General features: G+C 42.2%; 1 protein-coding gene across 4 annotated transcripts in view; it reads left to right on the top strand.

The window, feature by feature from the left end:
* Nucleotides 1-24,379, top strand: part of LOC137369455 (SWI/SNF-related matrix-associated actin-dependent regulator of chromatin subfamily E member 1-related-like) — a 121,826-nt gene extending 97,447 nt beyond the window's left edge. The window contains exons 8-11 of one of the 4 annotated variants that reach the window (XR_010974949.1): nt 3,170-3,385; nt 18,717-18,852; nt 19,696-19,876; nt 20,180-24,379. Coding sequence is in view for 3 of the 4 variants with exons in the window: in XM_068030687.1 (XP_067886788.1) it covers nt 3,170-3,385; nt 18,717-18,852; nt 19,696-19,786 (443 nt within the window). In the remaining variant the exon portion in view is untranslated. Of the gene's footprint in view, nt 1-3,169; nt 3,386-18,716; nt 18,853-19,695 lie in introns of all 4 variants that reach the window. The other 3 variants (XM_068030688.1, XM_068030689.1, XM_068030687.1) reach the window with 3 other exon arrangements.
* Nucleotides 24,380-25,055: the final 676 nt, after the last annotated feature.

Below are 25,055 nucleotides of genomic sequence, written 5' to 3'. Positions count from 1 at the left end.
CTATCATCTGGGAGAGCTGTTCCACAGACGAGTCAAGCCACAGCCTGACATAGTCATACTCTCGGAATCATACCTTGCAGACATTCACTCCCTGCACGATCGACGTACCAACTACAAGATGCACTGCAGCAATTTGCCGAGGCTCCTTAGACAGCACCTTCCAAACCTGCGACTTCTTCTACCTAGAAGGACAAGGGCAGCAGATGCATGGGAACGCCACCACCTGCAAGTTCCACTCAAAGCCACGCACCATCCTGACTTGGAATTATATCGCCTTCCTTCATTGTCACTGGGTCAAAATCCTGGAACTCCCTTCCTAACTGCAATGTGGGTGTACCTACCCCCAGGGACTGCAGCGGTTCAAGAAGGCAGCTCACCATCACCTTCTCAAGGGCAATTAGGGATGGGCAATAAATGCTGGCATAGCCAGTGACGCCCACATTCCCCAAATGAATAAATAAAAAAGTGGGTGTTGACAGTCCTTGGCACTATTTGGAGAGCAGGGAGTTCTACTGATCTATGTTCTTCCCTCAACAAATTCCACCAAAAGCCAAAAACATTAACTAATAATTAATTTCATTGTTGTTTGTTTGATCTTAGAATGGTCACTGACTGACTTAATTGCTTACATTAGAACAGTTGTTGTACTTCAAGGTGACCCATTGGATACAAGGAGCTTTGAGATGTTTGAGAGATGTAAGGTGCTATTATAAATGCAGGTCATCTTTTGAATGTCTTTAGGAGCCACATAAAACCATATGATAAATTACATGTTTAATCAATATCCTTAATTGTGAGGGAATCCTAAAAAGCATATGCCTGGAGACCTTGATCTATTGGAAGGTTCTTGTTCTGTAGCATGATAAAGTGAATCTACTGTAAATTAAACCTGACGTTTGTAATGTTAATCAAGGTGCAGGTTGTTCAGTTACTGTAATTACAAGTCATTTTATAATCACCTTCATAAGTATTTCCTCAGCTTCCGTGTAAAATGTGTGCTTTCAGTCTATGGTTGTGATAATTTAAATGTGTGCGCCATGAAATTAAATTCAAAGATCTTTGTATTCAGATGATAGGTCAGATGATTCTGGCAAGTTGTCAATAATTAAACATTATCATTGTACTGCAAGTTATAATTTATAAGGGAAAAAACTATTGCGGGTAAGAAATAGGATGCAAAACGAAGTAATGCACACCTATCTTAAATAACATAGCAAGTGATTATTGTAAGTGAAAAAACCTGCTTAATCTGATCAAAATTAGAGGAATTTTGGCACCATAATTCAAAAATTATATAAACAAGAATAAAATCTAATAAATATAATGTATCTGAAACAAAAATAGATGCTGGGAATGTTTATATTTTATCAATAATTTGTTGGAACTGAAAATTGAAACTTAAGCTAGCCTTTTAGTAAAGTTGTGGAGTAATTGTGGTGGGGGGTAGGGGAGGACCATGGGTGGGGGGTTGGGCACCGCAAAAACAGATAGACCAGTGACTGAAAGTTAATGGATTGAGAGATCGGTGACATAAAAGTTCTCCGGTGAGGCAACAGATTACATTTAAATAAAAAGTGTCCAAGTAGCTATAAGGGTAAAAATGTTATTGAGGTAAACACCAGAAAAAGGCAAGAAAGCTGTGCAAATTAGCGAAGGAAAGAATGAGGAGAAAAGGTGCAATTGTAGGAAGTCTGAAATGAAATCAGAATTGCTGGAACCTCACTAGGTTTTCTAGTTCAAAGAAGAGGGAGAAAAAAAACGAGCCAACACCCTGGTTTAGAATCCCTCGCCCCCACTAGAATGCCATCTCCCACCCCTTCCTGGACACTGACAGACCCACGCTGCATTGCCAATAACCCCATAAAAAGAAAATGAGGGATAAAACTATAGTCGGATGTCTCGAAAGTCAATATTCAGACTGCAATATTCCCAGTAGAGAAATGATTATACAGTACGTGAAGCTTGTGCTGTAACCGGTTAGAAAATGTAGGAGGCCAATGTGAGAGGTCAGAGTGGGAATGGGAGAGGGGAAATAAAGTGGTGAGCCACTGGGTGTAAGATCTTTAATTTAATTGTAAGACTTAGGTCAATTACAATTTCAGTCTAAGTTGGAAGAGCAGATCTAAAAAGGGACTTACAGCTCAGACTAACTACAAAACCACACGAGGGTGCTTTCACAAACTTCGCAGACTTTATTAAGTTTTCCACAATAAATGCAAAGTTGTGATACTTAGCAAAGGGCAGTGGTCAGCAGTTTCGTTCATGATGGAACAGCGGTCCTCAACCTCCGGTTAACTGCAGTGCCTTGTCTCTTGATTGAAGTCTGTCTTCTGTCATCGTCTTGATGATGATGCCTGCTTTTGAGGTCTTACAAGTTCTTTCTTTATACACTTTTCCCAGCGTGGTTCTGTGATATATTAGGTAAAATCCCATTTCAGTTCTTATTGGTCAGTTATTACCGAACTGTCCTTCCATGATGATACTTCAAGCCTGGTTTAGGTCATTGTCATTCAGTGGGGGTGTCTTCTAGCTTTGAACTTCCTTGACTTTATGAATTCCTTCACAAAAGGTCATATCTTGATCCGGTGCCACCCTGCTGTGGCTATTCATCCACAGTGACCACTTAACGAGATTGATATGCGCTTGTCCTGTTTCACAGCTATTTGGCCAGACATGTTTACAGTCTTTACTGGTTAAAAAGCTAACCGTCTCCCTGGGGTAATCCACAGTCTAACGACTTTTAAATAAAGGGTCTTTACATAGTCTGAATTAACTCATTCCATCGCTTCTTGACATGTCATGACTTGTACAGAACTTTAGCCAACATCAATCTGAAGAAGGGTCACTAACCTGAAACGTTAACTCTGCTTCTCTCTCCACAGATGCTGGCAGATCTGCTGAGTATTTCCAGCATTTCTTGTTTTTATTTCAATCTTTGTGGCTATGTTACATATGGAGTAAAATTTTAACCATTATACTTAAGGATATGACAACTAAGTTCTAACAGTCCTATAATAAACTCATTCCTATAAGGGAATCAGATTTACACTTGTGGACAGAATGGAGGTATTTGGCAAAGTGTTCTTTGTCCCGGTCTGTGTTTGGTTACCCTGATTCTAGAGGAGCAAATGAAATACACTGGAATTTGTTGAATTATTTTGTTTTGCAGCTCGAGAAGCAGATTTGAGAAAGTTACGAAAGACTAATATTGAATATGAAGAGCAGAACGCAGTCCTGCAAAAGCACATTGATAACATGAGAAGTGCTAAAGAAAAACTTGAGGAGGAGCTAGCTGAAGAACAGAGCCAGAATGCAACACTACACAAGCATCTCGAGAATTTACGGCAGATGTTAACAACTAGCTTCAGTAATGTCTCTCTGCCAGGTCAGAACGACAAATATGTTAATACAGTCAAGCAACCCATCCAACACCAGCATGTATTAGAAAATATCAGATAGCTGGAGTTTCAGTGACTTATTAGTTGCAAAGAATGTTTTTGCATTGCAAAATCGAGGTGAATAGCTGGTTGATTCGAGCATTGACATCCAGTTTATTTTTTAGTATTAAAAAGGGTCAAAATCATTGTACAGAACCTCACTAAAGTGTATAATAGGAAAAAAAATTATCCAAGTGATAAGTTTTTAAAGCATATGCAAATTTAGAACTTGATTTGTACATGAGGGAATCTTGGTATTAAGAACATTTAATGCAAAGGACAATGTTAAAATATTTTTTTTGCTATAGAAAACCTTTTGTGAGATTAGCAGTTTCTTCTTGTAGAACTCAATCTTCCAGCATTACAGTTTACCTCACTTGCTGCTTATAGTCTTTTGCGCAAAGGTTTTCTGCTTGTCTTGGCTAATGATGTGGAATTTTCCTTCCCTCGATATAGCGATGTATTTTACATTCACTTCTGTTGCATAGAATTAATAATCTGGTTCTATTACATGATCCTGATCCAGTCATAATGATTCTGTTAGCTTTTTGCTATTTTTACTACTTAAACCGTTAAAGGAACATCTTGCAAATAGTGACCATAATTTAATTGAATTTGATAATAGGCTTGGAAGGGAGAAATGAGAGTCACAAGCCAAGGTTTTGGGTTTTAATAAGTCAAATTTCAAAGGGATCAGAAATTAATTGACCACAGTAAACTGGGATGAACTGTTAATGGGTAAGACTACAGACAAGAAGTGGGAAGTATTCAAAAAGGTATTTGATACATGACCTTAAAAGGTCACAGTTGACTTGAGTAGTTAAGCAACCATAGTCAACAAACAAGGTAAGAGAATGTTCCAGATTTTCCTGGGGGAGTTTACTGCGCTTTGTTCCTTCAATGTCGCAGAACAAAAAGGAAGTTGTGGAGCAGGTTACTTACGCCACTCCATATTTTCCTGGAACTATTGCTTAAATCAGATAAAGGAGCAGCTTGCAAAAACGACAACTTATGTTTATATAGTGCCTTTAAAGTAATAAGACCTCCCAAAGTGTTTCACAGGAATATAATTGGACAAAAAAAATGAGGTGATGGAGGAGACATTAGGACAGGTGCCCAAAAGCTTGGCAAAAGAGAGAGTTTTAAACAGCATCTTAAAGGCAAAGAGTTTGGGGAGGAAATTCCAGAGTGTAGGGCCTGGATGGCTGAATGGTGAGGCAAAGGAAGTACGTAATGCGTAACAGGCCAGAGTTGGAGACATTCAGAGTTTTGGGAGGGGTGTTTAGTTTAGTTTAGAGATACAGCACTGAAACAGGCCCTTCGGCCCACCGAGTCTGCGCCGACCATCAACCACCCATTTATACTAATCCTACACTAATCCCATATTCCTACCACATCCCCACCTGTCCCTATATTTCCCTACCACCTACCTATACTAGGGGCAATTTATAATGGCCAATTTACCTACCAACCTGCAAGTCTTTTGGGTTGTGGGAGGAAACCGGAGCATCTGGAGAAAACCCACGCAGACACGGAGAACGTGCAAACTCCACACAGGCGGTACCCAGAATTGAACCCGGTTCGCTGGAGCTGTGAAGCTGCGGTGCTAACCACTGCGCCACTGTGCCGTTAGTTGAGGCTACAGAGGTAGGAAGGGATGGGGCCATGAAGGGATTTGAATAAATGGATGAGAATTTTAAAATATAGGTGTTGGTGGACGTGGAGCCAATGTAATTTAGCGAGCACGGGTAATTGGTGACTGGGCTTGGTGTGAGGTGGAATATGAGCAGCAGAGTTTTGGATGAGCTGAAATTTAGAGGAGAAGATGGGAGCCTGGTCAGGAGAGCATTGGAATAGTCGAATTTGGAGGGAACAAGAGCATGGATGAGGGTTTGAGCAGCAGATGACCTGAGGCAGGGGTGGAGACAGATGCAGTTACAGAGGTGTAAGTAGGCAGTCTTTGAGATGGAGAGGATTATGGGGTCCTGATCCAGTCATAGCGCTTCTCTCAGTCCTGCATTAAATAGGTTGCAAACAGTCTGGTTCCGGGTGAGTCAGTGGCCGGGGAAGGGGATGGTGATGTTGGCTTGGAAACTGAATTCGTAGTGGGACCCAAAGATAATGGCTATGGTCTTCTCAATCTTTAATTGGATGGAATCATGGTTGAGACTGGATGTTAGCCCAGCAACCTGACAACACAAAGGCAGGGAATGTAGTGGTGAAGTAGAGCTGGGTATCATCAGAGTACGTGAAAACAGTGAGAAGTTAATTATTATTAGCACCACCCATTTTAAAATCGATGGCAATAATTATTTTCCTGCATTTAAGTCAGTTTTCATGCCACTGCCACTTGGACTTAAAAGTAATGACACTGGAGACTTGGTAGCAGTGTGATTTATAGACTTGTATTTGAGGAACGATATTTGAGGAAACAGGATGTTTTATTTTCCAGGCTTTGGGAGTCTTTGCCTCTTACACAGCATGTACAACAAGCAGCTGTAAACAAGACTGCTTCCCCTTTCTTGATATCTTTTTGTTATCAATCACAGCTTTAAAAATCATCCCTAGATTAACCTTTTGCAAGCAGAATTACCCCCCAAAATCTTTTCCTACGATGTCTAACCTTTTGTCATGAAATTGTTAAATTTCAGTTTAATTAATGGAAGTGTAAGGAATCCAGCCCAGCTAGTCAATCAAGTTCAGATGAGTTTGTGTCTTGGTAGAAGTAATGATGTAGGCAAGTTTTTCTTATGATCACTTTTTCCCCTTTTCAGCTTCTCTGGTTTACTATTACTCTATTTTAAAACCAGCATGATAAACAAATTTGCTTACTTTTTTTGTACTTTAGTCTCATTTTGTATTGTTTTGGAAAAGGACCATAGAAACATAGAAAATAGGAGCAGGAGTAGGCCATTCGGCCCTTAGAGCCTGTTCCGCCATTCATTATGATCATGACTGATCATCCAACTCAGTAACCTGTTCCTGCTTTCGCCCCAGATCCTTTGATTCCTTTAAACCCAAGAGCTAAATCTAACTCCTTCTTGAAAGCATACAATGTTTTGGCCTCAACTGCTTTTTGTGGTAGCAAATTCCACTGGCTCACCACTCTCTGGGTGAAGAAATTTCTCCTCCATCTCAGTCCTGAAAGGTTTACCCTGTATCCTTAGACTATGACCCCTGGTTCTGGACTCCCCCACCATCAGGAATATCCTTCCTGCATCTACCCTGTCAAGTCCTGTTAGAATTTTATAGGTTTCTATGAGATCCCCCTCACTCTTCTGAACTCCAGTGAATATAATCCTAACTGACTCAATCTTTCCTCATACGTCAGTCCCACCATCCCAAGAATCAGTCTGGTAAATCTTCACTGCACTCCCTCTATAGCAAGAACATCCTTCCTCAGATAAGGAGACCAAAACTGCACACAATATTCCAGGTGTGGCCTCACCAAGGCCCTGTATAATTGCAGTGACATCCCTGCTCCTGTACTTGAATCCTCTCGCTATGAAGGCCAACATACCATTTGCCTTTTTTACAGCCTGTTGGACCTGCATGCTTACCTTGTTTTTGTAGCAGTCCTGTTGAATTCAAAGATAAAGGGCTGCATTTTACTTGTCTGCCGCCAAAATCGTAAACTATGGTGGTCCGCCCACATGTGGACAGCCCACCCCAATGACATGGAGTGGGCGGGCTATCCATCCCCGGCAATGGCGCAGGCGTCAGTGCCATTTTTAAAGGGCTTCGAGCCCTTCCGTTTAATTTAAATGTTTAAAGAGATAGTGATATAAAGTTGATTCGAAACATTAAAAAAATATTTTACAGCCCGTCTCCCGTCCCCCCTACTAACCATACAATTTATTCCTTGCCCTCTTCACCACTCCCACCCCCCCCCCCCCACAAACCCAAAGAAATGCTTACACTGCCCACCTGATCTCGTCCCCTTCCCACCATCCCCTACACCAATCAGATTAGTTTGACCCTGCTCCTTTCTCTTTTTCCCCCCCCCCCCCCCCCCCACCAACCCCGGCACTGAAAACATACCTGCTCCCCCCTCCCCACCAGTGTTCCGCCTTGGATCCCTGGACAGGGTTCCAAAGGAACAGGAGTGCCAGCCACTGGCACCAATATCTTACCGGGACGAATGGCAGGAGTGGGTAAGTAGTCAATTCATTTATTTTGATAAATTAACATATGGAAATTTAGCTCCTGTCGTCGAGCGGCGGTGCGGGGGATGGGGGGTTGCCGGGCCTCGCTGCCATCGGCAGTATTGGGCCAGGCCTCTTCCGGAGTCATTTTACGGCCCTCCACCAGAGTCCCCGATGTTGGAGGTTGGGGGGGGGGAGGGAGAGAGAGGGGCGCTGTAAAATCCAGTCCAAAGTGTGGGTTTAGTCATGGGATTGGCACGCTGTTCGCTTCAGGTTCTCTGCTATGTTCACTGTGGCATATCCTAACGAGAGGTGCGGGAAACTATAAAGTTAGTGATTGCTGGCGTGATAGGTGCAGCAGATGGCGGAGTTTGCTGTCTACACTGCCCATTTCTCTATTGCAGGCAAATCTAGGTCACAGTATTAATCTAAAACTAAAGGCTTGCATAAATACAAGGAAAAGTGGAGCACCAGCAAACTGGGAGAGCTATAAAAAGCAACAATAAAATAAAAGCAAAATACTGCAGATGCTGGAAATCTGAAATAAAAACAAGAAATGCTGGAAATACTCAGCAGGTCTGGCAGCATCTGTGGAGAGAGAAGCAGAGTTAACATTTCAGGTCAGTGACCCTTCTTCAGAACTTCTTTCTCTGACCTGAAACATTAACTCTGCTTCTCTCTCCACAGATGCTGCCAGACCTGCTGAGTATTTCCAGCATTTCTTGTTTTTATTATAAAAAGCAACAATGGGTTACAAAGAAAGTAACAAGAAGTGCAAAAAGAGGTTATGGAAAAAGAAACTTCTGAGAGGTGTCAACGCTTAGAGCAAAAGTTTTTATAACAATATGTTATGAGATTAATGAGAGGAATATGGGCCCATTAAAGAAGGAAAGACTTGCATTTATATATTGCCTTTCATGACCTCAAGTCATCCTAAAGTGCTTTGTAGCCAATGAAGTACTCTTGAAGCGTAGTCACTGTTATAATGTCGGAAACATGGTAGTCAGTTTGTGTACAACGAGGTTTAACACACAGCAAAGTGGTAATGACCAGATAATCTCTAATTACAAAGTTGATTGAGGGATAAACATTAACCAGGACACTGCGGATAACATCCCTGCTCCTCTTCGACATTGCTACGGGATCTTTTACATCCACCTGAGAGGGCAGATGGGGCCTCATTTTAAAACCTCATCCAAAAGATGGCACCTCTGTTAGTGCAGCACTCCTTCAGTACTATGCTGGAGTGTTAGCCTTGATTTTTGTGCTGAAGTCTTGGAGTGGGACTTGAAACTACAACCTTCTGACTCCGAGGCAAGAGCACGACCATTCAGTTGGAGATGAGACTATGATGGACAATAATGAAATGGCAGACTTGTTAAATGAGTAGCTTGTATCTATATTCATAAGTGAAGAAAAAGGACAAAGCACCTATTGTGTAAGCCAAGGAAAAGCCTAGCAGATTTAATATAACTTAAAGAAATGGTAATGAAAATAATGGGACTTAATTTGTATATTTTTCCAGGACCGAAGATGATTTCCACCCCAGAGTATATTTTAAAAAATAAAGGAAACTGCAGATGTTATAATTTTCCAAATCTCTAGATTCTGGAATTGTGCCTTTGGTTTCAAAAGTTAAAAATGTATCTCCATTAAGGAGGGACATGGAAACCAGATCAGTCAGCGTGGGCGAGCACTCTGGAGATAGTGATCACAATTCTGTAGCATTCACTGTGGTAATGGAGAGGGATAGGTATGTGCAACAGGGCAAGGTTTACAATTGGGGGAAGGGTAGATATGATGCTGTCAGGCAGGAACTGAGGAGCATAAGTTGGGAGCATATGCTGGCAGGGAAGGGCACGGTCGAAATGTGGAACTTTTTCAAGGAGCAGATAGTAGGGGCCATTGATAAGCATGTCCCTGTCAGACAGGGAAGGGATGGTCATGTGAGGGAACCGTGGTTGACAAGAGAGGTTGAGAGTCTTGTTAGGAAGAAGAAGGATGCGTATATAAAGTTGAGGAAAAAGGGCACAGGCATAGCTCTGGAGGGATACAAGATGGCCAGGAAGGATCTGAAGAAAGGGATTAGGAGAGCTAAGAGAGGGCATGAAAAATGCTTGGCGGGTAGGATAAAAGAAAACCCCAAGGCCTTTTACGCGTATGTCAGAAATATGAGGATGACCAGGGGGACCATAGGTCCGGTCAAGGACAATAGCGGGAGACTGTGTGTTGAGCCGGAAGAGATAAGTGAGGTTTTGAATGAGTACTTCTCTTCGGTATTTACGAATGAGAAGGGGTGTATTACTGAAGAGGACGGTGTGAAACAGACTGGTAAGCTCGAGGAAGTGCTCGTTAGGAGGGAAGATGTGTTGGGGTTTTTGAATAACTTGAAGATAGACAAGTCTCCCGGGCCTGACGGGGTATATCCAAGGATGTTATGGGAAGCAAGGGATGAAATTGCAGAGCCGCTGGCAATGATCTTTTCATCTTCTCTGCTGACGGGGGTGGTACCAGGTGATTGGAGGGTGGCAAATGTTGTGCCCCTGTTCAAGAAAGGGAATAGGAACAACCCTGGGAATTACAGGCCAGTTAGTCTTACTTCGGTGGTAGGCAAGTTGATGGAAAAGGTGCTGAGGGATAGGATTTCTGAGCATCTGGAAAGACACTGCTTGATTCGGGACAGTCAGCACGGTTTTGTGAGGGGTAGGTCTTGCCTCACAAGCCTGATTGAATTCTTTGAGCAGGTGACCAAGCAAGTGGATGAGGGTAAACCAGTGGATGTGGTGTACATGGATTTTAGTAAGGCATTTGATAAGGTCCCCCATGGTAGACTTATGGAGAAAGTCAGGAGGCATGGGATAGTGGGGAATGTGGCCAGTTGGATTAAGAATTGGCTAACTGATAGAAGGCAGAGAGTGGTCTTAGATGGTAAATACTCAGCCTGGAGCCCAGTTACCAGTGGCGTGCCGCAGGGATCAGTTCTGGGTCCTCTCCTGTTTGTGATTTTTATTAACGACTTGGATGAGGAAGTCGAAGGGTGGGTCAGTAAATTGCAGATGATACAAAGGTTGGTGGAGTTGTGGATACCGAGGAGGGCTATTGTCGTCTGCAGGGGGACTTGGATAGGTTGCAGTGCTGGGCTGAAAAGTGGCAGATGGAGTTTAACCCTGAAAAGTGTGAGGTCGTCCATTTTGGAAGGACAAACATGAATGCAAAATACTGGGTTAACGGTAGGGTTCTTGGGCATGTGGAGGAGCAGAGAGACCTTGGGGTCTATGTGCATAGATCATTGAAAGTTGCAACTCAAGTGGATAGGGCTGTGAAGAAGGCATATGGGGTGTTAGCGTTCATTAGCAGAGGGATTGAATTTAAGAGCCGTGAGGTGATGATGCAGCTGTACAGGACCTTGGTAAGGCCTCATTTGGAGTACTGTGTGCAGTTCTGGTCGCCTCATTTTAGGAAGGATGTGGAAGCCTTGGAGAGGGTGCAGAGGAGATTTACCAGGATGTTGCCTGGAATGGAGAATAAGTCTTACGAGGAAAGGCTGAACATTCTAGGCCTCTTCTCATTAGAAAGGAGAAGGATGAGGGGTGACATGATAGAGGTTTATAAGATGATCAGGGGAATAGATAGGGTAGACAGTCAGAAACTTTTTCCCCGGGTGGAGCAAAGCGTTACAAGGGGTCATAAATTTAAGGTGAAGGGTGGGAGATATAAGGGGGATGTCAGGGGAAGGTTCTTTACCCAGAGAGTGGTCGAGGCATGGAATGCCTTGCCCGGGGAAGTTGTTGAGTCAGAAACTTTAGGGACTTTCAAAAGGCTTTTGGATAGGTATATGGATAAAGGAGAATGATGGGGTATAGATTAAATTGTCCTTGACAGAGGACAAAGGATCGGCACAACATTGTGGGCCGAAGGGCCTGTTCTGTGCTGTATGTTCTATGTTCTATGTTCTATGTTCTATGTCGGTTTAGCACCAGTTGTGGGAAAGTCACTGGAATTGATCATCAGTAACTGAAAATTTGAACGTATGAATTAATCAAGAGTCAGTGTGGATTTGTGAAGAGTATGTAATGTCTGACTAGGCTGGTTAAAAATTTTTGAAGTCACTCACATGGATAGGGGATTGTCAGAGTTATAGAGCACAGAAACAGGCCCTTCGGCCCAACGTGTCTGTGCCAGCCATCAAGCACCTAGCTATTCTAATCCCATTTTCCAGCACTTGGCCCGTAGCTTTGTATGCTGTGGCATTTTAAGTGCTCAGCTAAATACTACTTAAATGTTGAGGCAGTGCGTTCCAGATTCCAACCATGTCTTTGGAGATTGTCTGTATGGACTTCCAGGCGGCATTTGGTAAGGCTTCGTGCAAATAATTGTTAGTAAAAATAAAAATGCACAGAATTGGAGGTGACCTAATGACTGCAGTTGGCAATTGGTTGGTAGCTAGGAGACCAAGAGTAGGGTGTAAAGGAGTTGTTCTTTGATTGACGAGATGTGACAAATGGTGTTCCCCAGGTATCTGTACTTGGGACTTGGCTTTCACCATATATATTAACAGCTTGGATAAAGGAATAGTGTTATGACGAGGTGAGAAAGGAGTCCAGGGTTCCCTCTCAGCCTTCACCTGGTCTTAACGTAACAGGGTTTAATTTTAAACAGTGTTTTTAGCTCCACCTTGGTGAATCCTTGTTCACTGCTTTCCAATTATGAGGCAAAGAAACCAGCTGACCAGGTTTTCTTAGGTTTAAAAAAGAATGATTGAACTTTATTCAACTTAAACTCGAATTCAGTTAACACCTCTGGATACGCGACACACCCACGCTAGTATGCATATGTGATGCACACATACAGATGGAGACAGAAAGGAGCAGAAGAAATAAAGTGGAAAAGTTTGAGGCAATATCTGAAGATGGTTTTGGTTACTGTTCTTCGAGCTCGCTGTAGAGTCCTTGATTGTAGGTAGGTCTTGCTTTTCGTTCGGGCCCAGTATTATTCTTAAACCTTGTTCAGTGTAGGAGATTTTTCTCCCCTGTGGTTCATGTCTTCATTGGATTTGGAGTTCTGTGAGAAAGAGATGGGAGCAGACAGGAGAGGTCTTTACAGTTCAGGAGCAAATAGTGTCTCCCTCAAACTGTCTGTACAATTCAAAATTTCAGGTTTCCCAGCAGGTTAGTCATATGACTAGCTGGTTTGACCACGTCTGTTTGTGGATTCGGCCATCTTAGCAGTAATCCTGGAATATGAGCTTCCTCACCTTCAATGTCTGGAGATGAAAATCCAATGTGGGTTGCATGTGATAGGGAATGGTTCTTTGTCTCCACAAGCACTGTCTGTTAGTGTGTAAATGTTTTTTTTCCAGACATGGCTGATCTGTTTAACAAGACATTTCCTCACTCCAGCAACAGTTAAAAATCAATGATCATATGACAAAATTAATATGCCTCATTCTTGACAGGTGGGGGTGTGCATGACAAATAGAGAGTTGGAGAGCCATGTTTGAAGATGGCACTAAGTTAAGAGGCATAGCAAGTTGTGTAGATTGGAGCAGGAAGTTACAACAGGCTATACACAGACTAACTGAACTCCACCTACCACAGCTTTTGCCCAGTTTGGAAAATGTGAGGTCATCCACTTTGGCTGCGAGAAAGATAAATTGAAATTATTCCTTTAAGGCGAGAGGTGAGGAGCAAAAAGATTGAGGTGTCCATGTACTACAAGTGTAAAAAGTAATCAAAAAAGGCTACTAAAATATTGGCCTTTATTGAAGTGGAGTTGGAATACAAAAATGAGGAAGTGAAGCTTCAGTTGTACAGAGCCTTGATCAGACCCCTGTGTTTAATTTTGGGTCCCGAACCTCAGGAAAGATACAAGAACATAAATAGGAATAGACCATATGGTCCCTCGTCTGCTCTGCCATTCAGTACAATCATGACTTATCTGCCTCAATTTCACTTTCCCATCTGCTCCCCATAACTCTTGATTCCCCAAGAGAGCAAAAATCTTTCAATCGCAGCCTTTAAATATACTTAACAATGGAGAAACCCTGTGGTGTAGAGATTTCCAAAGATTCACAACCCTCCGAGTGATGAAGTTTCTCCTTATCTCAGTCATAAAGGATCACCCCACCCTCCCCATTATCCTAAGACTCTTGCTCCTGTGTTCTAGATTCCCCAACCAGGGGAAGCAAACTCTGTGTCTACCCCGTCAAGCTCCTTCAGAATCTTGTATGTTTCAATGAGATCGCCACTCATTCTTCTAAACTCCAGAGAGTATAGGTCAAATTTACTCAGCCTCTCATCATAGGACAACCCTCTCATCCCGAGGACAAATCTAGTGAACCTTCGCCGTACTGCCTCAAATGCAAGTGTAAATATAGAGACCAAAACTGTGCACTGTACTGCAGGTGTGGTCTCACCAAAGCCCTATAACAATTATAAAATAAAAACAGGAAATGCTAGAAATACTCAGCAGGTCTAGCAGCATCTGTAGAGAGAGAAGCAGAGTTAACGTTTCAGGTCAGTGACCCTTCATCAGAACTGGCAAATGTTAGAAATGTAATAGGTTTTAAGCAAATAAAGCGGGGATGAGGCAAGAGATAACAAAAGGCAAGGTGTTGATAGGACAGAGGTGAACAGAGAATAATTGACCAGAAGGTCTTGGAGAAAAGGCAAACGGTATGTTAATGGTGTGCTGAAAGACAAAGCGTTAATGCAGAGAGAGTGTTAATTGACAGAAAAATGAACAGCCCTGGCCCAAGGCACAAACATGAAAAAAACTGGGTAGACACAGGGTAAAAAAAAAATGAATGATGAAACAAACTAAAACAAAATAAACCAATAAAAAATATTAAATAAAAAAGAAAAAATAACTGAAAATAAAAAGGGGGGCCCGTCATGCTCTGAAATTATTGAACTCAATGTTCAGTCCAGCAGGCTGTTAAGTGCCTAATTGGTAGATGAGATGCTGTTGCTTGAGCTTGCGTTGATGTTCACTAGAACACTGCAGCAAGCCCAGAACAGATATGTGGGCATGAGAGCAGGGGTGTTTGTTGAAATGGCAAGCAACCGGAAGCTTTCGGACTGAGCGGAGGTATTCCACGAAGCGGTCACCTAATCTGTGTTTGGTCTCCCCAATGTAGAGGAGACCACATTGTGTGCAGCGAATACAGTACACTAAATTGAAAGAAGTACAAGTAAATCGCTGCTTCACCTGAAAACAATGTTTGGTGCCTTGGATAGAGAGGAGGTAAAAGGGCAGGTATTACACCTCCTGCGATTGCATGGGTAGGTGACAAGGTGTTGGGGGTAATAGACCATGGTGTCGCGGAGGGAACGATCCCTTTGGATTGCTGAGAGGGGAGGGGAAGATGCGTTTGGTAGTGGCATCACGCTGGATATGGCGAAAATGGCAGAGGATGATCCTTTGGATGTGGAGGCTGATGGGGTGGAAAGTGAGGACAAGGGGAACCCTGTCGCGGTTCTGGGAGGGAGTGAGGAGAAGAGGTGAGGGTAGAGGTGCAGGAAATGGGCCAGACACAATCGAGAGCCCTGTCAACCACAGTGGGGAGGAATGCTCAGTTGAGGAAAAAGGAAGGCATATCAGAAGTGCTGTCATGGAAGGTTGCATCATCAGAGCAGATGCGTCGGAGACGGAGAAATTGGGAGAATGGAATGGAGTCCTTGCAGGAGGCAGGGTGTGTGGAAATGTAGTCGAGGTAGCTGTGGGAGTCAGTGGGCCTATAATGGATATTAGTAGACAGCCTATCCCCAGATATGGAGACAGAGAAGTCGAGGAAGGGAAGTGTCGAAGGTGGACCATGTAAAGGTGAGAGAAGGGTGGAAATTGGAAGCAAAGTTGATAGATTTTCCAATTCGGGGTGAGAGCAAGAATCGGTACTGATACAATCATCAAGGTACCGACACAGTGGCGCAGTGGTTAGCACCGCAGTCTCACAGCTCCAGCGACCCGGGTTCAATTCTGGGTACTGCCTGTGTGGAGTTTGCAAGTTCTCCCTGTGTCTGCGTGGGTTTTCTCCGGGTGCTCCGGTTTCCTCCCACAAGCCAAAAGACTTGCAGGTTGGTAGGTAAATTGGCCATTATAAATTGTCCCTAGTATAGGTAGGTGGTAGGGAAATATGGGGACAGGTGGGGATGTGGTAGGAATATGGGATTGGTGTAGGATTAGTATAAATGGGTGGTTGATGGTCGGCACAGACTCAGTGGGCCGAAGGGCCTGTTTCAGTGCTGTATCTCTAAACTAAACGAGTTGGAGGGAGGGGTCTGAGTAGGACTGGAACAAAGAAGGTTCAACAGATCTCCCAAAAAGACAGACATAACTAGGACCCATGTGGTAATGGCCTGCTACCCGAACCCAACGGGACCTGACGACGTGTCGGGTTGCACATCCGGGTCCAGCATTCGGCTCGGGTCAGGTCGGGCTGGATCGGACATGCTGCATCACCACCTCAGGTAAGTGACTTTAGTGTTAATTTACTTTTTGGACTTTAAAGCTGTTTTTGCTATCATTATTTTAAGCTTGTGCAGGTAAGGAACAAAGTGAAAAACAGAAGGTAGGTTAACTGATGGTCGGGTCGGCCATGGGAAAAATTGGAAGGACTCTGGTCGGGCTCAGGGTCGAATGGGGTTCTGTTGGGCTCGGGTCGGATCTCATTTGCAAACCCAAGCAGGCCTTTATCATGCGGGTACCCATAGCAACACCTTTTGCTAAGGAAGTGAGTGGAGTTAAAGGAGAAGGTATTCAATGTGAGAACAAGTTCAGCCAGGCAGAAGAGGGTGGTGGTGGATGGGGACTGGTTGGACCTCTGTTCAAGGAAGAAGTGAAGAGCCCTCAAACCGTCCTGGTGGGGGATGGAGGTGTAGAGAGATTGGACATCCATAGTGAAGAGGAGGCGGTTGGGGCCAGGAAACTGGAAATTGTTAGAATGATGTAGGGTGTCAGAAGAGTCACGGCTGTTGGTGGGAATAGACTGGACCGGGGAGAAAAGATAGAGTCAAGATAGGAAGAAATAAGTTCAGTGGGGCAGGAACCGGCTGAAACGATAGGTCTGCCAGGACAGTCCTGTTTGTGGATTTTAGGAAGGAGATAGAAGTGGCCTGTGTCCGGGCTTGCGGGACTAAGGTTGGTAGCTGTAGAGGGAAAATCTCCAGAGGAGATGAGGTCAGTGACAGTCCTGTGGACGGTAGCTTGATGTTCAGTGGTGGGAGTCATGGTCCAGGGGGAAGTAGGAAGAAGTGTCTGAGAGTTGGTGCTGAGCCTCTGCAAGGTAGAGGTCAGCGCTCCAGACAACAGCAGTACTACCCTTGTGTGCAGGTTTGATGACAATGTCGGGGTTAGACCCAAGAGAATGGAGTGCAGCAAGTTCAGAGGGGGACAGGTTAGAGTGAGTGACGGGGTCAGAGAAATTGAGATGGCTGATGTCTCGCCAACAGTTTTCAATGAAAAGATCAAGAGCAGGTAAGAGGCCAGAGGGAGGGGTCCAGGTGGAGGGAGAATGCTGGAGGTGGGTGAATGGGTCTGCTGGTCGGAGGGAGGACTACTGGTCAAAGAAGTAAGCCTGGAGGCGAAGGCGACGGAAGAAGAGCTCAACGTCCTGCCGAGTGCGAAACTCAATTGTAGCTAGACTTCCTATATTGGCCTTGGAGGCGATACAGCGCAGATTCACCAGGAAGACATTAGGGCTTAAAGGGTTAAGAGGACATACTTTACAAATTTGATTTGAATTCCTTGAGTTTAGAAGGTTGAGAATGATGTAATTGTGTTCTTTCAATTTATTAGCTAGAGTAGATACAGAGGAACTGTTTTCTCTGGTGGGAGAATCCAGAACAAGGGGGGGGGGGGGTGCAGTTAACTGTCAACTAGACCAGAAATATTGTCCATAACTGAAGTTATGTGACGGTGCATGTCTTATTTTATCTATGAATGCTTCAGAATAACTCCTGAGCTGGCCAAAGGCTGGCAAATGTAAACCTACGGCAAGCAGCTCCTGGTTACAGTGCTCTCTGTCAAATGGTCCACTTTACCTCTCCTTACAACCTTTGACTCGGGGGGGAAAAAAGGGATTTAAAACAGCTTAATAATACATTTTCTGGTTCTAGTCAGGTTCAAAGATATATCTCAACTTGTGCCTGAATTGAACAGCTTTAATCCCTTTCTGGGAAATAAGTTAATCTATGTCTGGTGGAGAGACAAACCGTTAACGTTTCAGGTCTGTAACCTTTCATGGCCTATGAGATGGGTTTCTATCTAAAATCTTGAGCACCTCTAAACATCTGCATAAGAAAGCCATCCTGAATGATGCTACTTCTCTGCCATGTCTTGATGTGTCAGCCAGATTGGGTAATTTTCTGCAGTAAGCCTAATTTTAACTATGTATACCTTGATCAGATAGCAGTCTATAAATATAATCCATCAAAGATAAAATGGTCATTTTTCATCACAGTTTTCAGCGAATGCATTACATGTCAGTTACCAGATGCTGCTATCACATTCCTTGCAGAATTGCACCATTCTATTGAATGTGCCCAAAAATCTTAGTTTTCAATCCTATTGAATATTTTTCTGTAACAGACCTCACAATAATGAAAACAAGCATCTTAATGAGGATTAATTGGCAACAAAATACATAACAAAGTCTGGGAAATACAGAAGCAATAAACTGAGGATGTTGGAAATAATCAGCGGGTCTGGCATCATCTGTGGAGAGAGAACCAGAGCTCATCTTTCAGGTCAATGACCTTTCATCAGAATTGGAACGAGTTAAGAGATGTAACAGGTTTTAAGCAAGTGAAAGAGGGGGAGGGTGGGAAAAAGAACAAAAGGGAAGGTCTGTGATGAAGTGGATAGGGTGGAAGGCAGGAGAGATTAAATGGCAAAGGGGTTGCAAGGCCAAAGAGATGCTGTCAGACCTGTTGTGTATTTTCAGCATTTTCTGTCTTTAATCTGGAAATTACATAAACTGGTCAAGAGAAATAAACTCTTCACCGTTCTTGCCTAAAGAACTATGGCGAAAGCCATAAACACCATTTTTCAAGAGTCATAAGTGGCATTTGCTTATTGTTTTTCTGTTGCAACACAGTCAAACACGACTTATTTTTGTGTCTTTTTCAATCCTTAGGTAGTGGAGAAAGTGTAACATTAGACACAGTTGACTCCTATATGGCCAAACTCCACAGTATTATAGATGAAGACCCTCAACAGAATGAGAAGCTTGTGAGAAAGGTGCAAGAGATAGTAAGCAGTCTGAGCAACAGGTAAATCTATCTAGGCATGGGCAGCAAAACTTTAATCAAGTTAGTTGCTGTCCAGATTTATTCAATTTCCACAAAACTGCCAAGTGTACTGAAGTTTTATACTTTTTATACTTTTTCTACAGAACTTTTCTTAGGAGTGGTTCAAAAGCATGCTGTTTGCATTTTTATGTACTATTAATATGATTCCATACCTCCCTGCTGATGCAATTTGTGACATCAAGAATTAGAAATTTATAGAAGAGGTTTTGATTTTTGATCAGAAATAATTTAGCATATTTCTAAAGCTGCAAATTACCCTCTATTCAGAGAGTTCATAACCGTATCACTCCAATAGTGAGGCCTGAGGGAAAAATCAATTCTCATAACTTTGTGGAACTATTCTGCAGGTCACTCATAGAAAGCAAGATATTGTATATTGGTTATTAATGAGATCAGTAAGAATTTGAAATTGAATAATTACTGTATTCTTTTGGGGAATACTGTGAAAAGGTATTTAAAATGGCATTGGTATTAGAAATAAGGTATGATGTTTGTGTAATTACTGTTTATGCAACACTCAAGTTCCCATTACTGAAGTGAAATATTTTCTGAAGTAATGAAGTGCCTGAAAGGATGATAATTGGATGCATTATGAAAAGGAAGTATCTTAAATATGGAAGATATACCTGATGTTAGAATAACATGGATAGAATTAAAAGATTATTATGTTAGATTATATGATTTGATAGTAGTCCTTTGTAGCAATTCACTGTACCATGAAGTTATTTAGTGTGGCTGTGTAATGATGATGCATTTCAGTTACCTAATGTCCACAAACATTTTTAATTCTGTTTTTATTTATAGCTTTGATGTGTTCCAAAAGAGGTATGAATATGCACTTTTTTTTAGTTGGAACTTAAAAGTACAGTTGAGGAAACGCATTTGGCTCATCTAGCTCATCCTTCATCCAAGAAATCTTTGATTATCTTAACATCTAACTGTGCTTTTTAAATAGCTTAACTTTCTGCGTGGAAGACGATTGCAGGTATTAGTCACTATTTGTGCTAAGAAATTCTGAACTTTATGCCTTTTTCCTCTTCCTGCAGTTGTGGTTTAATTTGAAATATTGCACTAGATTAACCCTATCTATTCCTCTTTGTATCTTATACAAGGATTGCCTGGGGAGAATGCCAAATATGGTGGTAGGATAGCTACTATATCCAACACACCAGAGCATCTGCGATCTTAACTAGGGATTAAGAATGTCTTGATCTAAATGGGTTTAATTTTTGATTTATTCCTAGGCATGTGTTAACAAACTGCCTCAAGTTATATTTTCTTGTTTTAGTGATGGGCCTTAAAACACCATGAACTTCATCAGAGAAAATGGTTCACAGATGTCCATGTTGGCTGAAATCCAAGCTCCTTTATCTTAGAACTTTATCAAGAGATTGCTGTAGCTCCATGAAGAAGGTGCAGTTATTCTTTTGTACTAGGGACTAACTGTACAGATCTGCAAGCCTACAGAGTGTTCAAGAACAAAGCAGGAGGATTTGAATGGAATAACAGACTAAACACTAAATTCTTTTAAGAAGAAAGTTGAAGTTGAATTACAAGAAACAAGTGGGATTATTGGTTGAAGATTTAGTGACTAGGCTACTGAAAGCAATTTATTGTTACATTTACAATTTTTTTCAACTATGGCATCATGCAGGCTGTGACCTCCGAGTTGATTTTGTAATTTTTATTAACTTTTATAATTTGTATGCCTTTGTGCTTGCACCTTCTTTAGATTTAGAAACTGCATTGGAACATTAACTGTTACCATTTTGATATGGTTAAGTTATGTTTGTAATAACATTTGTCGATAAACCTGAAACTCTGTTACATAAGGAAGAGAGAGTGCCAGATTTGAAAGCACCCATTAGTTTTTTGAAGGGTGGGAAGTAAGTAGTGCCATTTCCAAGTTGATAGAGTTATGTTAGTGACTGGTAAATATAAGCTAGTGGTCTTTTACTACTTGGAGCCAGCTTAAGAGAAGAATTCTAGTAAAGTGAAATCCATCACAAATTGATTTCTTTTTAAATTTAAAAGATGTACTGGTTCATTTTGTTTTCAAGTTACAACACTAAGAAAATTAAATTATTGAGAATTTTTCTTCAGTAAGATAGAGTTTGTTTTACAAGTCCTCTGGGTATATAGTTAACAGTTGTTTGTATGTGTAGGGTCCATATAGGAAAAACTCATGTAGGATTATTTTGCAAAGTGATATACATTGAAGTCCAGTAACACTATAAAGTATGACCGTGAACCTAGAATAGTTTTCCAGCTTTATCAGAACTCTGACATGTGTTGCTATCATGAGGTTAATTCTTTGAATGATTCGGTTAAACCATGATGCTTACTTTAGTTAGTCAATAGCACAGTTCAGTGACAACTTCCTAGACAGCAGGGTCTCCAAATAATACTGTTCAACCATGTGCTCATATGCAGTACTAGGTGGACTTTTATTTCAATGATTGTTACAGGGTAGTAATGTTCTTAAAATGTACTAAAGGTCGTGATATGAGATGGTTTTCAAATAGAGGGAGAGCAAAATACAAATCGGTTTATTGAGATCATCCAATTAGCTGCCTCTGCCAGTTCCTTCCCTTCCGCTCGGCCAAACTTGCTCTAAATTGCTCCTTCCCTCGCCCTGATCTTACATCTTTCCCTAGCTTCTCTCCTATCTCCCCCTCGTGCCCTCTCGGAGCTTATCTTGTTCATGGAGCCCACCTCCATGTTTGAATCCCTCCAATCAGGTTTCCACCCCTGCCACAGTAATAAAATGGTTCTAAAGGAAGTGACAAATGACATCTTGAGTGACTATAAATCAAGTAAGCTAAATCTTCTCAACCTGTCTGTAGCCTTTGATGTAGTTGACCACACCATCCTCTTGCAATGCTTCTCCCCATCATCGAGCTGGGTGGGACTACACTCCACCAGTTTCAGTCTTATCTATCTTATCTGTGTAGCCAGAGAATCACCTGCAGTGGCTTCTCTTTTCACTCCCAGACTATTACCTCTGAAAACACAGGGTCAGTTTCCCCATGTATGCTGACAGCACCCAGTTCTACCTAACCACCACCTCTCTTGACTTCTCCATTGTTGTTAAATTATCAGACTACTTGGCTGACAAATTCCTGTTACGACCAGGTGAGAAAGAGGTCAAGGGTTCCCTTTCAGCCTTCACCTGGTCTTATCAGAACAGGGTTTTATTTTTAAACACACCATGTTTTTAGATCCTCCTTGGTGAATCCTTGTTCACTGCTTTCTAATTATAAGGCCAAGAAACCAGCACAAACAGGCTTTCTTAGGTTTAAGGAAGAAAAGTTGAAATTTATTAAACTTAAACTTAAGCTCTAATTCAGTTGACGCCTACGGATACATGATGCGCCCATGCTAGCATGCATACCCGATACTCACATGCAAAGTGGGACAAAAAGAAAACAGAAGAAATAAAGCGGAAAAGTTTGAGGCAATATCTGAACAGTTTTTGTTATGGCTCTTTGGGTTCGCTGTAGAGTCCTTGATTGCAGGTAGGTCTTGCTTTTTGTTGGGGCCCAGTATTCTTCTTAAACCTTGTTCGCTGTAGGAGACTTTTCTCTCTTGGGGTTCATGTGTCTTCAATGGATTCAGAGGGTTGTGAGAAAGAGATAGGAGCAGACAGGAGAGATCTTCTCAGTTCAGGAGCTAACAGACTTTCTGCCCAAACTATTTGTACAAATTCAAAAACTCAGGTTGTCCAGCAGGTTAGTCATGTGACTAGCTGGTTTGACCATGTCCGTTTGTGTATTCGGTCAGCCTGGAATGCAAGCTCCTCCACCTTCAACGACTGATAATCAAAAGTCCATTGTGGGTTGAATGTGTCAGGGAATGGCTGCTTTGTCCTTCCAAATACTGGCTGTTAATGTGTAAATGTCCTTCTGGCAATTTTTTTTTAAAGCAAGTCCTTTCTTCACTTCATCAACAGTGTGAAATTAATATGCCTCATGCTTGGCAGGTGGGGGCCTGCATGACAATCCGTTCCCTAGCCACTGACTGCATCCCTCTCCTGTCAACTGAATGAGGCTGAACCAGACTGTTTACAACCTTGGTGCAATATTTAACCCCGAAATGAGCTTTCCAACCATACATCTGTGCTATCATTTAGACCACCTATTTCCGCCTCTAGCGTTGCTCGACTCCACCCTTTGCCTCAGCTCATTTGCTGCTGAAACCCTCAGTCATGTCTTTGTTGGCTCTAGACTTGATTATTCTAACACACTCCTGGCTGGCCTCCCATGTTCTACCCTCAGTAAACTTGAGGTCATCCAAAACTCTGTTGCCCTTGTCCTAATTTGTGTGAAGTCCTGTTCACCTAACCTACATTGGATTCTGGTTCAGCAACACTTTGATTTTAAAATTTTCATCCCTTGTTTTCAAATCTCTCCATGGCCTCGCCCCTCCCTATCTCTCTAGCTTCCTCCAGCCCTACAATTCTCTGAGGTATCTCTGCTCCTCCAATTCTGGCCTCTTGAGCAACTACAATTTTAATCACTTCACCATTGGCGGTCATGCCTTCTGCTGCTGAGGCCCTAAGCTCTGGAAATGCCTTTGTAAACATCTCCACATCTCTTCCTCTTTTTCCTTCTTTAAGACCTTCATAACTACCTCTTGGACCAGGCTTTTGATCATGTCCTAACATCATATGTGGATCGATGTCAAATTTTTTTTGATTATCGCTCCCATTAAGTGCCTTGGGAATGTTTTGCATGTTTAAAGGCGCAATATAAATACAAGTTGTTAGGTTGCTATCTGAATCTTCAGATTCTGTTACAGACATTAATTACTGCCAGATAGCTGCTGTTAATATAATTTGTACAAGAAGTTTTGAGTGTTGGCGAAAAAGATGAACACTACTCATCTCCAGGATGGGTACTTTACATGATGTGTGACATATCACTGTGCAGTCAACCAGTGCTGTTGTGTATGTCACTGAGTCCTGGTACAGAGAGTGCAAAGCTGCTTGTTGAGTCATGCTGATGTATGACTCCATGGCCATTGAACAACCAGCTGAACCTTGCATAAGTGTTCATTCTCCCTATGTTAGCCAAAGCAGAGAGCGACCAGGTTATTTAATATGTGGCATCCCATTCAAGCTTAATCTGTTGTTTCCTGATTATGTATGCATGCGTACATTCCAGTAGATGTCACTGGATAGATTTCAAGAGCAAAACTCTGGATTTCTTTTTGGCCCTCTCCCAGCTCAAGGACACTGAAGCCAGTTTTAATTCTCGCTTTCTCTACTGAGATCAGCTAACTCAGCAAAGACCAGGGATCAGACATATTGACTTGCTGCTCCTGTGGTGGTGAAAAGCAGGAGGAGCCCATAGGAGGGGGAGGAAAATTGCAGTGCCAGTTGACTGTAGGATTCTGCTGTGGTTCTTATTGTCCAGCTAGCAGAAGTCTGGGAACAAGTCACCAAACTTCAGTACTTTGGACATCAACAATTAGAGATTTCATTCTCAGGGTGGGGTGGGCCGGGTAGGAAATAACAACACTTAAAAGGATGTTCTTAAATGCTGTTATAAAACAATGTTACCAAGAATTACTACTCTTTATGCAGCTACTACTGCAGTCAGGCACTTGTGGAGTGGTATCACACAGATCCTGTTTCATTGGCCGTTTCTCTAATCCACAAGTGGCTGCAAACTGGGCAATTCATTAAATGAATTATTCCAAAAAAAAAAGTGGAGGCGGGAATGGTCCAGTGGCTTTATTATTTTAGTTTAAAATGACCTATGAAGAACAGCAGGAGGTATCATTGTTACATTATTGGGGAATATTAAAACTAAGTGGAAAAAGTGTGAAGAAAGTGCACTGGGAAAGATCCAAAGCAGTCTACTAATCTCCATCATGTGTTTTTGTGCAATGTATAAGTGAAGGTTTTAATAACTTTCTGTTGAGCAATATGTTTCGTATGTTTTACTACTGCGGTGCAGTTTGGATTAATTTCTTTTACTGCTGCAAATTTTTGCCACTTAGATGATTACTGTCATGAAGTTTAAAACAAAATCAGACAAATTACAACTGTGGGAGACCATTCAGCCGATTGCACCTCTTAGTGCTTGCTATCTAGCTCTAATTCCTTTTGCTGTACATCTTTGTTTTCTTCAATTTTAAATACCAATCCAACTCTCTTT

Source organism: Heterodontus francisci, chromosome 4 (genome assembly GCF_036365525.1).
Source record: "Heterodontus francisci isolate sHetFra1 chromosome 4, sHetFra1.hap1, whole genome shotgun sequence".
Taxonomy (NCBI): domain Eukaryota; kingdom Metazoa; phylum Chordata; class Chondrichthyes; order Heterodontiformes; family Heterodontidae; genus Heterodontus; species Heterodontus francisci.
Note: the sequence above shows the minus strand (reverse complement) of the source record. Positions and strands in the feature narration are given on the sequence as shown.